We start from the raw sequence: 14407 nt of genomic DNA, 5'->3' as shown, positions 1-14407 counted from the left end.
ATCATAGATGGCTTCAAACTGTTCTTCACTCTGCCCTCACATTTTTACATATTAAATGCCGTGGAACAGCATAAGGAGGAACGTCCTAAACTTTGACAGTAAAACATTAAACCCACAAAATCACACTAAACACAGGCGTGGAAAATCCTGTCAGATTTGTTTAGAGAAAATTTTAATTAGAACAATTTAAAAGAAAGAAAGTGAAGAATCATAAATGGAAAGTTGTGTGGTTGAGAATCTGCAGGTGGCCATACAGAATCCAAGGCTTCTGTAAAAGTAAGATTTATTTTCCAGCAGTGGGGAGAAGAATGTTTTAGCCACAACATGTAAAAACACTGCCCCATGGTAAAACAAACATATGGGAGTTTGAAAGACATCATCCAGAACAACATTCCTGACAAGCCAGAAACCAACCAACCTTCCAAGAACTACACCATCGCTCATTTGGACAAAGTATTAGCCCCTGACTCATTTCAAACATTTAATTAGGTAGAAACTCATCCTGGTGCTAAAAATTGTCACAGGCGACTAATTTAAAAGTATAGAATATCCGAACAGTGCTTTAGTGGCCTTTCCTCCAACATCAACTTCAGGTAGTGGACATGCTGAAAGGTTGATACGACTCCTCTTACCCTCAAAAGGGAGTTCTTGTTGCTTCACAAAGATAACACAAGCAAACAATTCACATCTACTTTATTTTTGTAACCCCACCCTGCAGAGTCCAGACGCTAGCAGTGTGCTTCTGTGAATGGAATACCTGTCAGCTGGATAGGAACAAATCTTTATACTGATTTAAAATATCCACAGTCCTGGTGGATGAATCTTAAGGACCTAATGATGGTAATTCTTCAGGACTAAAATGTTAAGTTTTACAGAGCTTAGCCTCGTTTATTTGAGGGTTGTCCCAAATGTCCAACGGTGACAAGATGATTTGGAAATATCTGCTAGGAAGCAAGTCAGGTTTACTAACCTTTGCATCTTCTACAACCCTCACTGCTTCACCTGAGTGAAGTAATCGTGTCCTTTACTATGTAGATCTAAAGCAGGCACACAGCCACACAAACACCAAACAAACAGAACTGAATTTAAAAATGTAGACGATCCATTAAGTGTAATCTTAAAAGAAAATGTAAGACAATTAAAACATTTCAGAGTCATTATTATGCCTCAGAAAAAGTTCATAAAAGAAACCCAACTTCATTATAAGTCGTTAGCATTTTTAAATCCTATTTTCTATGCAAGAGGTGACACAGGAAACTCAACTGAAGGGAATATTTGAACAGAACAAATTTGTATAACCAAATTCTTTGGTTTAAATATATGCTGATCTCTGTCAGCAAGTCTTCCTGATGGTGAATTGGCATGAACATTATAAGGAAGTAATTTTAATAGTTTGTTTTTAAGACTCCATTGGATTTTTATTTTAGAACAGGCATTTTGTTTAAATGTGAAAAACATTTGCGCTGTGCACAGCACAGCCAAGGCTTGCCACTGACTATTTAGTCAGTGGCAAGCTTTCAAAATTCAGCCAATCAGATTTTCAAAGCAGAAGGATTTCAGTGTCATGACTCACCTGAATGAACCTCCTCAATGTGACTACAGCTCAGTGTGTCTGATAGGTCGGCATTTGGCTTGGAGTTATAGGTCACGTGTTCGGGGCTTCCCCTGCTGTCTGACTCGGCCTCTACAGCACCCTGGCTCAGAGGCTCCAACGTGTTAAAGCAGCGTGCCCACTGGCTGACAGGCTTGGCGGGACGCCCAATCAGAACACCCAGAGAGGGATCTGACCTCCGACCTTGAAGGACCTCGCGTGTCTTTTCTATCCCACAATGAAGCAGGCGATAGTAGAGAAGAGCCTGATCACGCACGCACATGTCTGTCTCCTCCTCTGGAAAACACAAGGGCATAAAAAATTTTCTATTTTTATCATGATCTGTCTGTATACACATATGTGCACACACATAAACACAAACCTATGCAGTAGTGCAGCAGTCTTCCCAGCATGTCTTGTGTCTCAGCAGGCCGACACAGGAAAAGTCTCATGGTGGCTGTCAGCAGCTCCATCTTGATTCCCAGAGAAGCCTCGCTTCTCACTCTATCGATGAGCACTTCCAAAGTGTAGGGGGCAGTGGAAATTCGCTCCCCATACACACCCAGCAACCAGAGCAAAGCCTGCCTGCCCTAGTGAAGGAGGCAGTGGAATATTTAGATCTAAGTCTAGTCAACAGAAGTGGGTTCACTGTCGTCCAATATAACTACCAAGAAATGCTTGGTAGTATAATTACCCAGTGCCAAGCTTGTTTTTATCTCCTCAAAAGACAGTTCTACTCCAAAGTACAGTTCTGAAACATATCTGCATTTCTACTTCATGCATTTATTACACCCCCAACTCCAAAAGAATGCGTTCAGTCGTTATAATGGGGGAAACTATACAGAAAAAAGTTCTTGTACTGGGCTGCTGTAGAATACTGCCAAGTTTGCCATTATAACATTGGAGCATATGGCGACTATCTCACTTCATTTGCCACCCCTTGATATTTCAGCGGTCTAAAAGAAAGTTTCAAGGATTTTTTTCTATACATCAGTGTGAATAAGAGAGCAGCCGCAAGCAGCGCAGTGAGAGCAGATATTTTCAATCTGATTATCTCAGCTACATGGTTCTGGCATTAAGCACATGGGACAGGTAATGAAAAATTAAAACAGCTTGTTTCAGACAAATGAACTTAGTGCCCTGCTAACAAGGATTAGTTTCAACTGTAAATTAGAGCAGGGCAATATGGCCAAAAATATTTATCACGATATATATTTGAAAATTTGCGATAACGATATAACTGACGATATAATTGATGCGAGACAAAATACAACTCCACAACATTACTAGCGCAAAAAGACAACGTTCCATTTATTTTCACTTAAACAAGAAGCTGGTTTTTATGTACATTAAAGCTTTATAAAAATGTAACAGTGCAAATGCAAATTCCTTGCTGAAAGTTTAACCAAAAGGCATTTCCAGTAGAAATGGGCTGACATATCTTGAGCATAACCATGTATAATATCCACTGAAGTTAAAAAGAGATGCTTTGCAACATTAAACTGCAGTATGCAGTACGTATTTTTCGTACCATAAGGTGCACGGGATTATAACGCACATTAAGCGAAACAAAGCAGTCAGATAAATCAAACTTTATTAAACTCATTCTTCTTGCTTCCTCCACTTCTGTACCATTGATTCATTAATGTTGAATTCTCTGGCAGCTGCTCTATTCCCATGTTGTTGCAGTATATTAATGACTAACCTCATATTGTGGATGGATTATTTCAGTTGTTCTCCTGACTGAAGTTTGGTCCGTTTACAGCATCCTGCCATGCGATTGCATTAGTCTCTAACTATCAGGAACCTTAACGTTAACTTTTATAAGTGGAAAAGTGTTAGTGTTCGTCCTCCAGCTTCACTATTTATGTTATGCTAACATAGCTGTGTCGCTAGCGATCACGTAGCACATCATTATATACCAACTAGCCCAACTTCAGTAACCCTAAAAACGTCACTGCTGTTTAGTTTCCTGTCTTCATTTATGTTGGAAGTGATAGCAGAGCTGTACGTTTGAATTTTTTCAGAAATCTCTCAGTCAGAACATGCAATATCATGCTTAGGTAACTAGCGAGCTAACTTCCGCTAGCTTCCTGCTAACTTCTAACTCCGTTAAATGTAATAAATTTTGTTTTCATGGATGCCTGGAAGTTAAACTTCATAGTTACACCTGGTAAAGCAGCAATGCTGATCGTTTTATTAAAGATGAAAGAATTTAGACAGTTTTTAACTCTCAGTGATGCTGCAGTGTTCGTTTGACCAGAAGCATACGGAGTTTAGGACCCAGATTACTCCCACATTTAAGAGCATCTTAGTCCGACAAATACGACAATAACGGCGGCCGCTTGCATGTTCTGCAAAGAAATGTGCTTTGTCGTCTATCTGACGGACAAACACCAAACCAGTTCCACATCACTGAAGTTGCACCATTTTTACAAACCAATTCTGGTTCATCTGTTTCACTCAACAATCGGCCATGTGCGTATGAAAACAAAGGCACTGCGCATGCGCGTTTTACTCATATTCTATTGCGATATTTCATTTTCCTATCGTTGCCTAACATTATACCGGTATTACCGTGAACGTTATAATATGGCCCAGCCCTACTGTGAATCATATACAACTACCAGAAACCAGAGTTGCAGAATAACAATAGGAACTCATTAGGATATATCTACTTTAATGGGGGAATCTGGTAATTTCACTTGCACTTAGCATGAAAAGAAACCTGGCATCAATTCAAATACTTTGGAGGCAATCACTGACCAGAAAATCACGTAATTTGTTCCCATTTCTTCACTTTAAACTATGTTTCATAAATTATGTTTAAAGATAAGATAGGCAAGGCAAGGCAAGGCAAGGCAAGGCAAGGCAAATTTATTTGTATAGCACAATTCAACAACAAGGTGATTCAAAGTGCTTTACATAGACATTAGAAACAAAAACAAATAAAAAGCATGATTTAAAATTAATTAAAACAAGCAAACAAACAAACTAACTAAACACACACATTTCAGATAGCTTGATTAGCATAAAATTATATGAAACAAAGAAGTTGTTGGCCTAAAAACTAGCTACGACAGATGAACAATATCTGAATGTCAAGACATAAGTAGAAGTGCAGCAGATCTGACCAGACATAGGACCTGAGAGATGCATCTGGGCTTTTGACTGATCCATTAATTGTTGACTCATTCAGAAAGTCCTTTATAAAGGAAAGTAAAGAGGAAGAAAAGGCTGAAGAACAAACTGCACAATAACTAGACTGACAATCAGTGGCAACAGGTCTTATTGTGGCTACTCCATAACCAACGGCTGTGGCAGGCTAAACGTGGGTACTGAAGACGTGCATCAGTAAACAAATAAAATGCACTTCTGAGCTGTTTGTTCTACTTATTTAACCATTACACTGTCCAAACCACAAGTCAGTACAAGGGATCCAAAAAAACCCAAATGCACAGACTCCACAAACAAATACAACTGTTGCACCAATTATTACACCAAACTGCAGCAACAAATTGTGTATCAAACTGCAGTCAACTGAAAGTTTCACCTTATGCTCACCCTACCTTTCTACTAATCAAACAATATATGAGGTGAACAGGTGGGTGCAACCACCATTGTTGCCTAGTCACACCCCACAACTGTGCACCAAAACACGTGCTTTCGCATTCTAAACCAACGCATTTGTGCCCCAAAAGGAAAAACTCACACACGGCAAGTGAAATTTGAAATGTATGATTGAAATCATTTTCAAAATGCGCAGAGAAGATTAGGAGAGAGATACAACAGTGAGAGTCTACAGCTGTAAAGCACAATGGAGGTTTGTGACTACATTTGAGCCAATGATGTTGGAAATCTTGTCAGAACCGATGGACTTATGAAGACAGAACATTACCGTCAGATTTAGAGCCATCGTGTAATAGCATCTGATTGGCAACAGATTCATTTTTCGGCACGACAGTGATCCCAAACACAATGCCAGTCCAGCAAAAAACATACCTGAATAGAAAAACATGTCTGGGTCTCCCCAGAGCCCAGACCTTAACATTACTGAAGTAGAGAACAGCCAACATCAAAGAAGAGCTTTAAATGTTCCTAAAGAAGCCTGGAGAACTATTCCTGAAGACTCATGTTGAAGAATAAAGCTGATTACACCAAATATTGACTTTCAGGCTCCTTAGAATTGTACAAACCCCGTTTTTACCTTATTTACTATATTTCTGTGTTTGTTTGCACGTTTCAATAAAGCGCTGAACCTAGTTCGCTGTTTTCTACCAAAATATGAAAGAGAGGCTCATGAACTTTGCACAGTGCTCTATACCCTATATAAGAGGATAGAGAAAATGAAAAAAATTATTAATGGATGCTTGGGATTATGTTCACCAACTTGACCATAACTGAAATATATCGTTACAACAGACTGAAATAACTTTGCAGAATTATGAAAGTAAATTTAAATTTCAGCATATAAAATAAAATACCATGATAATGCCCTGTAGAATAAAAAAAAGTTTCTGTTAAGTCTATTTCTGATAATACTTTTGCCAATTTGTATTTTCAAAACAGGACATCTACAGCACATACTCATTTATGGCATGATATTGTTTTTTCTTGCACTCAGTATATAGGTATGGCAGGATCTAACCTGGATATCCTGCAGTGTTTCCTCGCAGCCATCCAGTGCAAGGCACACAGTGTCGCTACACTGGGGACACACCCAGACCAGGTCACGCATTGTCTGCACCACCGCTGAGAAGGGTAGCAGGAGAGTAGAGAGACAAAAAGTGTGGTGAAAGAGTAAAAAACCAGTTCATGAAGCTGTTTGTGTGTATACTGTACTGTATGTGGGAGGTTGTGGAACTGATGTTTTTACCAGAAGTGATATGATCCTGTTTGAGTCCAAGCAGCCCAGTGAGGATTTGTAGACATCTGTCGCTGTAGCTGCGTCCAATACGACCTGCATACAATAAAGGCAAACACAGGGCATTAGAGTGACTGATCAAACACATGGATAATGAAATTTTAGAACCTGAGCATGTTCTACACAGAAAATGCAGCACGCTGTGTATTCTTATCCTTAATAAAAGGGATGTCTTGTTTTTTTGCTTATTATTTACTTATTGTCAGACAAATGGGTTAACATTTTGCATTTCAGGAAGGCTGAAAACAAATGAATGTAGAAACTCCATTTGGAAAGAGTGTGTCTATTGGTGTGTAAGATTAACATTAACATCAGCAATTTAAATTTGAAATGAAAAGCAGTTACATTTAGAGAAAAAAATCCTTTAATTCGTAGCTCATAACACAATGAGTCTGGGTAGTGGAACCACAGAGCTGGAATGGTCTTGGTCCCAAACTTTGGTGCTTATAGCGAGATAAAATGTTTTCTATTCAGTTGTTTCAATTTCAACATATACTTCACACACACAGGTTCGGGAACACAGCAAAAACATGAAGGCTTATAAATATAAACCAGCCTTCATTTAATACAGTATGAACAGAGTAAGACAAAACATTTGAATATCAGGATGTGTTACTAAATCCATATTATTTACAATCTAGTGCTCCTAATCACTACACCCTCATTAATACAGCAGTCTCTACCTGAAGAAAAAAAAACTACAATAGTAGACACAACAGAGCCTGAGTGTCAAATTACATAATACTGGCACACAGCAGCATGTGTGAACATGTTTACCTATTGCTGAGATTGCAGCCTGGGCAGTGTCAGTGTTGACATCAGTGCAGTATCCTTTCAGCTCATCCAGTATCATTGCTACGTTCTCGTCATTCACCAGCTCTACCAGCACCTGCAACACACAGCAGCTGAAGCTATAGTACTGTCAAAGGATCGCCTCCAGCTGCTAACACTGGGTACTAACTGTGGACTTGTGAAAAAAACGTAGTAATGCAAAAAGCTAAAAATCCAACTCTTGGGGCTTGCTTCAAGATTAAGCTAATCCTTTTGGATATTAACATGTCCAAAGTTAGGAGTACGGCATGGACTGTCTGTTAGGTTTTACCTCCATTAATGGGGTCACTATGAAGCTTCAAAATGCACTCCCAAAAACCAAAGGCTAACATCAAAGTGGCTATGGCCATCTTTTATTTACTGTCTATGCCAAAGTATATACATGTGTGGCGGAGGTGTGGTCCCGGGCGCGTCTGCAGGGGAGGAGTGGTGCAGTGGGCTCAACGGGGCGGTGCTGGAGATGCCGGTGAGAACAGCTGATGGCGATTTGGACTGATAATGGTTTCCTTCCCTTTTTATAGTGAGACGGAGAGGAGCGGAAAGAGAGGGAAATCAGCTGGGACCGACAGCTGTCAGACTGTGTTCAGTCATAACCTGAGAAAATTGTAAATAAATGTGGAACCTGGTGATAAAGACCTGTGTGTGTGTGTACCTGTGTATAGTGCATTTCACAAGTGGTGCCGAAACCCTGTGTCCAGCCGGCGTGGGGATGTCCGACCCACAGGCTGCGCCGCCCGCCCAGCCTTTGCAGTTTCTGGCGCAGATTCTGGCGGAGATGGCGAAGATGAGCCAGGACCAGGCGGCGGTCCAGCGGGCTCACCTGGCTGCGCTGCAGGAGCAGACGGACCGGCAGACGCTGGTTCTGGAGCGGCTGGTTGGAGCCGCTGCTCCGCCGAAGCCTCCACCGCTGTCAGTGGCGATGCCCCGGATGGGGGACGGGGACGACCCCCAGGTTTTCCTGGAGACTTTTCGTGCCATGGCGGAGGCCTGTCAGTGGCCGCAGGTGGAGTGGGCTCCGCGTTTGCTTCCTCTGCTGTCGGGGGAGGCTCAGACGGCGGCCCTGAGTCTGCCGCCGACCTCGAGGAGCAGCTTCCAGGACGTGAGCCGGGCGGTGGTGGACAGGATGGGGCTCACCGCTGAGGACCATCGCCGGCGGTTCCGGGCCTGTCGGCTAGCCGCGGCAGATCGGCCGTTTGCTTGGGCCCGGAAGCTGCACGACGCGGCGGTGCGCTGGCTGCAGCCGGGATCGTCAGAGGGCGAGACGCTGCTGGTGGACAAGGTGGTGCTGGAGCAGTTCATGGAGGGGCTGCCTGCGGAGACGGCGAGATGGGTCAGGTGCCACCGTCCCGCGAGTCTGGAGGTGGCGGTAACGTTGGCGGAGGACCACCTTGCCGCTAGAGCGGGGGAACCCGGGGACGGCGGCCGGAGGCCGAGCAAACAAGCCCCAGTGCCGGCACCAAGGCGCCGGGTACCTGCGCCGGGGCAGGCAGAGCGGGCGCTGGCGCTGAGCCCCACTAATCCTTTTGCTGCGTTTGTGCCTTCCCAGGGATCAGACATGAGCAGTGCCGCCCCTGAGCCACGGAAAACAGCGCAGACGCCGGGGCAGGAGTGCGGGCAACCGGGACACCTGAGGAGGGACTGTCCTCTGATGGAGGTGGGGCAGGTGTTCCGCGTTGCCGGTGCCCCAGCACCCTCTTCCGGTCCAGGAGGGACGTACAGCCTTCCGGTAAGGACTCGAGGGGGTATACACCATGCTTTGGTGGACACGGGCTGCACGCAGACCCTCGTGCACCAAGGCTTGGTTCGCCCCGGGGCATTGCTGGAGGCAGAATGGGTGGAGGTGAAGTGTGTTCATGGTGATGTTCACAGGTATCCCATAGTGCCGCTGTTATTAAAGTATGAGGGCAAAACGCATAGGGTAACGGCTGCGGTTAGCCCGCGCCTGTCGCATCCCCTAATTCTGGGCACGAATTGGCCGGGGTTTCATCATCTGTTGGGACAGTATGCGGGAATGCGATCACGACCGTTAGTAGCATGTAGTGTCTGCGCGGCGCTCAGCGGTGATGCGGGGTCGTCCGACACTGACTCCAGGGAGGGGGAGACGGCGGGTCCTTCATGGGAAGCCCCGCCGGCTCCGGAGGTTTCCCCCACGGGTGATTTCCCACTGGAGCAGTCTCGTGATGACACCCTACGCTCAGCCTTTGACCAGGTGATTGAGATTGATGGTCACGTGGTGCGCCCTGAAGCCGTGCGGACCTACCCGCGCTTCATTTTATCAAAAGATAGGTTATATCGAGTGAGTCGTGACACTCGCACGGAGGAGACACACACCCAGTTGTTGGTGCCGCAGGGCCGCCGGGAAACGATTTTCCAGGCGGCTCATTATAACCCCATGGCAGGGCATATGGGATACGAAAAAACTCTGGAGCGAATAACGGCTCGATTTTATTGGCCGGGCATCCGAGCGGATGTGCGCCGCTGGTGCGCGTCCTGCCCGGACTGCCAACTTGTTAATCAGCCGGCCATACCAAAAGCGCCTTTGCGCCCGCTCCCACTCATAGAGGTCCCGTTTGAGCGCATTGGCATGGACCTCATCGGGCCGTTTCATCGGAGTGCACGAGGCTACCGCTTTGTATTAGTCCTGGTGGATTATGCAACGCGGTACCCGGAAGCAGTCCCGCTGCGCACCATCTCTGCAAAGAGTGTGGTGCAGGCACTGTTTCAGGTCATCTCCCGAGTCGGAATCCCGAAAGAGATACTGACTGACCAGGGCACGTCGTTTATGTCTCGTACACTGCGGGAACTGTACGAATTACTGGGCATTAAATCTATTCGGACCAGCGTCTACCACCCTCAGACGGATGGCCTGGTGGAGCAGCTGAATAAGACTTTAAAGTCCATGATTCGTAAGTTCATTAACGAGGATGAACGCAATTGGGATCGCTGGCTAGACCCTCTGTTATTTGCAGTGCGGGAGGTGCCCCAGGCCTCCACGGTATTTTCTCCCTTTGAATTGCTGTTCGGCAGGAAGCCGCGTGAGGTGCTCGACCTGATTAAAGAAAGCTGGGAGGACGGTCCGAGCCCCGCTAAGAATGAGATTCAGTACGTGTTGGACCTGAGAGCGAAACTCCACACTTTGGGGAGGTTGTCACGGGAGAATTTGCTCCAGGCTCAGCAGCGTCAGCAACGCCTGTATGACAGAGGGGCTAGACTCAGGCAATTTTCACCGGGAGACAAAGTACTTGTATTACTCCCTTCTTCCAGCTCGAAGTTGCTCGCCAAGTGGCAAGGACCCTTTGTGGTCACACGGCGAGTCGGGGACGTTGACTATGAGGTCGCTTAGTCGGACAGGGGAGGGGCCACGCAGATTTATCACCTCAATCTCCTTAAAGAGTGGAGAGAGGCTGAAACCGCTTCTCTGGTAAGCCTGGTTAAGGAGAGAGATGAGTTGGGGCCGGAGGTGCCAAATTCCATCATCCCCGCCTCTCTCCCTTGTGATGACCACCTCACACAGGCCCAGATAGCGGACGTTGTCGCGTTACAACAGCGGTTTGCAGATGTGTTCTCCCCCCTGCCAAGCCGAACGTCTCTCATTGAGCATCATTTTGTAACACAGCCTGGCGTGACGGTGCGTTCACGGCCCTACAGGCTTCCTGAGCATAAACGGCAAATCGTTCAGAGGGAATTGGCTGAAATGCAGAAAATGGGAGTGATAGAAGAGTCGCACAGCGCCTGGTGTAGCCCCATCTTTCTTGTGGTGAAAAAGGATGGGTCTATATGGTTCTGTGTCAACTATCGCAAGGTGAATGAAGTGTCACGTTTTGATGCCTATCGACGAGCTCCTGGATCGGCTGGGCACGGCCCGTTTTCTCACGACACTGGATTTAACCAAGGGCTACTGGCAGATTCCCTTGTCTGCCGAGTCCAGGGAGAAAACGGCCTTCTCCACTCCGTACGGGTTGTACCAATTCGTTATGCTTCCGTTCGGCTTGTTCGGAGCCCCAACCACCTTTCAGCGCCTCATGGACCGGGTGCTGCGTCCGCACGCTGCATATGCTGCTGCCTACCTGGATGACGTGATCATCCACAGCGACACCTGGGCGGAGCATGTGCAGCAGGTGGCCGCGGTCCTGGAGTCCCTGAGGAGGGCGGGGCTCACGGCCAACCCGAAGAAGTGTGCGGTTGGACGGAGGGAGGTACAGTATCTGGGGTACCACTTGGGGGGCGGGCAGGTGCGTCCACAGGTGGAGAAGAGACGGTTTCTGGGGCTGGCAGGTTACTATCGCCGTTTCGTGCCAGGGTTTGTGCAGCTGACCAGCCCCTTGACCGATCTCACCCGAAAGGGTGCTCCGGATCTGGTTCAGTGGACGGGGTCGTGCCAAGCGGCGTTTGTGCAGGTGAAAAAGTCTCTCTGTGGGGAACCGCTGCTTCACACTCCTAACTTTTCCCTCCCTTTTGTTCTGTAGACTGACACCTCGAACAGAGGGCTGGGGGCCGTTTTGTCCCAGCAGGTAAAGGGGGCCGACCGTCCCGTTCTTTACATCAGCCGGAAGCTGGCAGAGCGTGAAAGACGGTACAGCACTGTGGAGAAGGAGTGCTTGGCTATCCGGTGGGCGGTCGACTCCCTTCGCTATTACCTCCTGGGGCGCTCGTTCACCCTCTGCTCGGACCACGCCCCGCTGCAGTGGCTCCACCGCATGAAGGATGCCAACGCCCGGATCACCCGGTGGTATCTGGCTTTACAGCCCTTTAAGTTCAAGGTGGTCCATAGGCCGGGGGCTCGCGGGGGTGGGGGGTGGGGGGAGTAGGTTCGGCCGGACGGCTCCCCGGCCTCAGTCGGGCGGTGGGGGTGTGTGGCGGAGGTGTGGTCCCGGGCGCGTCTGCAGGGGAGGAGTGGTGCAGTGGGCTCAACGGGGCGGTGCTGGAGATGCCGGTGAGAACAGCTGATGGCGATTTGGACTGATAATGGTTTCCTTCCCTTTTTATAGTGAGACGGAGAGGAGCAGAAAGAGAGGGAAATCAGCTGGGACCGACAGCTGTCAGACTGTGTTCAGTCATAACCTGAGAAAATTGTAAATAAATGTGGAACCTGGTGATAAAGACCTGTGTGTGTGTACCTGTGTATAGTGAATTTCACAACATGAAAGCAGTGTCATGGAGCATCCTGACCAAAAGGAGGAAATACAAACTTATCAAAGCACCTGAAAGATGTTTCCACATCTGTACAAAGAATTCATGCTAAGGGGGTTTCAGGTGTTTGTTAAACTTGGCAGCTGTGAACCAGTTGGGATCAAACTCCACCCCTCCAGCTATCTGTTACAAAAGGATTAATTACTTTGTCGGGGTGTGGAGTTAGCTCACAGTTTGGGTAAAATGGAGATGGACAGATTGGCATTGTACCGTCAACAAGGTGAGCATTGTATAACGCTACTGAGGAGGCAAATGACCCAGAAGGTAAACCTCTCAACCACGTCTACATTGAGGATCTCACCTATGAATATGAGCACTAATTAGTGATAAAAATGTTGAGTTTGAATAGCAACTCAAATACAGTTGTTCCTCATTAGGTTTGTAGCTACCTGAGGAACCGAGATAAGCAGAAAACTAGAGGGAGCTTATAGATGGGGGTGCTCTGAAAAGAGTCCGTTGAGGCTGTTTGAGCATGCTGGGTGCCTTCAATTGGAGTTTTTTCAGGCACACAACCTGGGATAAGATGCAGAACATGTAGAGACTCAGCATCTCACTTGTCAGGATCTCCCAGGAAGAGATGGTAAGTGCTCTTATATAGCCATTTATGTAACTTGCCTCATTCACACAAACACTGTATGCTATCAAAAGTGCATTTTACCGATGGATGCATCAAAGAGAAACTTGGGGTTAGGATCTCACCCAGGGACGTTTGGGTAAGAGCTGGAGCTGCCAGGGATCAAACCTCCCATCTTCTGATTAATAGATGCCCCACTTTACCTCCTGAGCTACAGCCACCCAGGATGGAAAATGATCCTGTGTAAAGGAAATTCTAACTACCCTGTTTAGCCAGCTGCAATCTGACTCTGTGCACAACAAATGGATGAATGAATGGATAATGGAAATAGTGGAGTGGAGTGAACGTCTGCCATCATGCTACAAGATGAGTTGACCACTAAGTGAAACTGAGAGAATCTATTCAAGCAGGACTTACTGAGGCAACCTCAGGGTTAACTTTCAGTGTTCTGCAGCATCTGTAATGTCTGGAGTCTGCATTTATTTAATCTCAAGTTTTTCTAAGACATAAAGTTTCCTTTTCCTTTGTAAAAAGCAAGAAGTTGGTCTACCAACACAAAAGTATGTTCTATGTTTACTGGTTAGTTTTACAAAATAAGTATTAGGACTTTGGATTATTACAGCTAAAGTTTTCTTGTTTCAAAAAGCATATCATCATATAAACACAAAAACTGAAGATGAAAAATTCAAAGGATAAGCAAAACTGGCATCACCTGCATCTTCCTTTCTTTGATGTAGGCAGGCTCAGCATAGCCACAGAAGAAACGCTTGTAGTGCGGCCCCAGCAGGCCAGGGACAGAGCGCAGCAACAACTGCAAGCAGACAGACATATCTTTTTTTCTCAGCATGACATGTACACATAAATCCATCTGAATGTAAAAGTAATGAAAAAAATGAATCAGATGCGGTGAATCTGAACTGTTGCTACTCCCTCTGGGGATTAAAAAAGACACACGTCCACATGCCAATGATTCAGTAAGTGATTAAGCTTTTCCACAAAGACAGATTTATCCAGTCAGATGTCAGAATCAGAATCAGAATCAGAATGGGGTTTATTGCCAAATGTTGAGCAGGTTTACAACATTAGGAAATTGCTGCGGTGCTTCAGTGCAAACATAGTGTCATAAATAGCACTTAAATAGACATGGAAAAAAATAAAAGTAGGGATAAGAATTAAAAGTGCTACGTGGGAAGATATGTGCATGAGATATACATGAGATATATACATGAGAATAAGAATTAAGAGTGCTACGTTGAAAGATATATACATGAGTGCAGGTGGTGATCAGTGCCAAACA

General features: G+C 45.9%; 1 protein-coding gene across 1 annotated transcript in view; it reads right to left on the bottom strand.

Moving 5' to 3' along the window:
* The window catches only part of ap4b1 (adaptor related protein complex 4 subunit beta 1), a 47119-nt gene that overhangs the window by 9421 nt on the left and 23291 nt on the right, over positions 1 to 14407 (bottom strand). The window contains exons 7-12 of the mRNA XM_082519373.1: positions 13823 to 13921; positions 7293 to 7404; positions 6468 to 6551; positions 6240 to 6343; positions 1974 to 2181; positions 1574 to 1888 (exon numbers count right to left, since the gene is read on the bottom strand). Coding sequence (XP_082375499.1) covers positions 1574 to 1888; positions 1974 to 2181; positions 6240 to 6343; positions 6468 to 6551; positions 7293 to 7404; positions 13823 to 13921 — 922 coding nt within the window. The remainder of the gene's footprint in view (positions 1 to 1573; positions 1889 to 1973; positions 2182 to 6239; positions 6344 to 6467; positions 6552 to 7292; positions 7405 to 13822; positions 13922 to 14407) is intronic.

Source organism: Aulonocara stuartgranti, assembly GCF_965226115.1.
Source record: "Aulonocara stuartgranti genome assembly, chromosome: 20".
Classification (NCBI taxonomy): Eukaryota; Metazoa; Chordata; class Actinopteri; order Cichliformes; family Cichlidae; genus Aulonocara; species Aulonocara stuartgranti.
The sequence above is the reverse complement of the archived record's forward strand: the minus strand, read 5'-3'. Positions and strand labels throughout refer to the sequence as shown.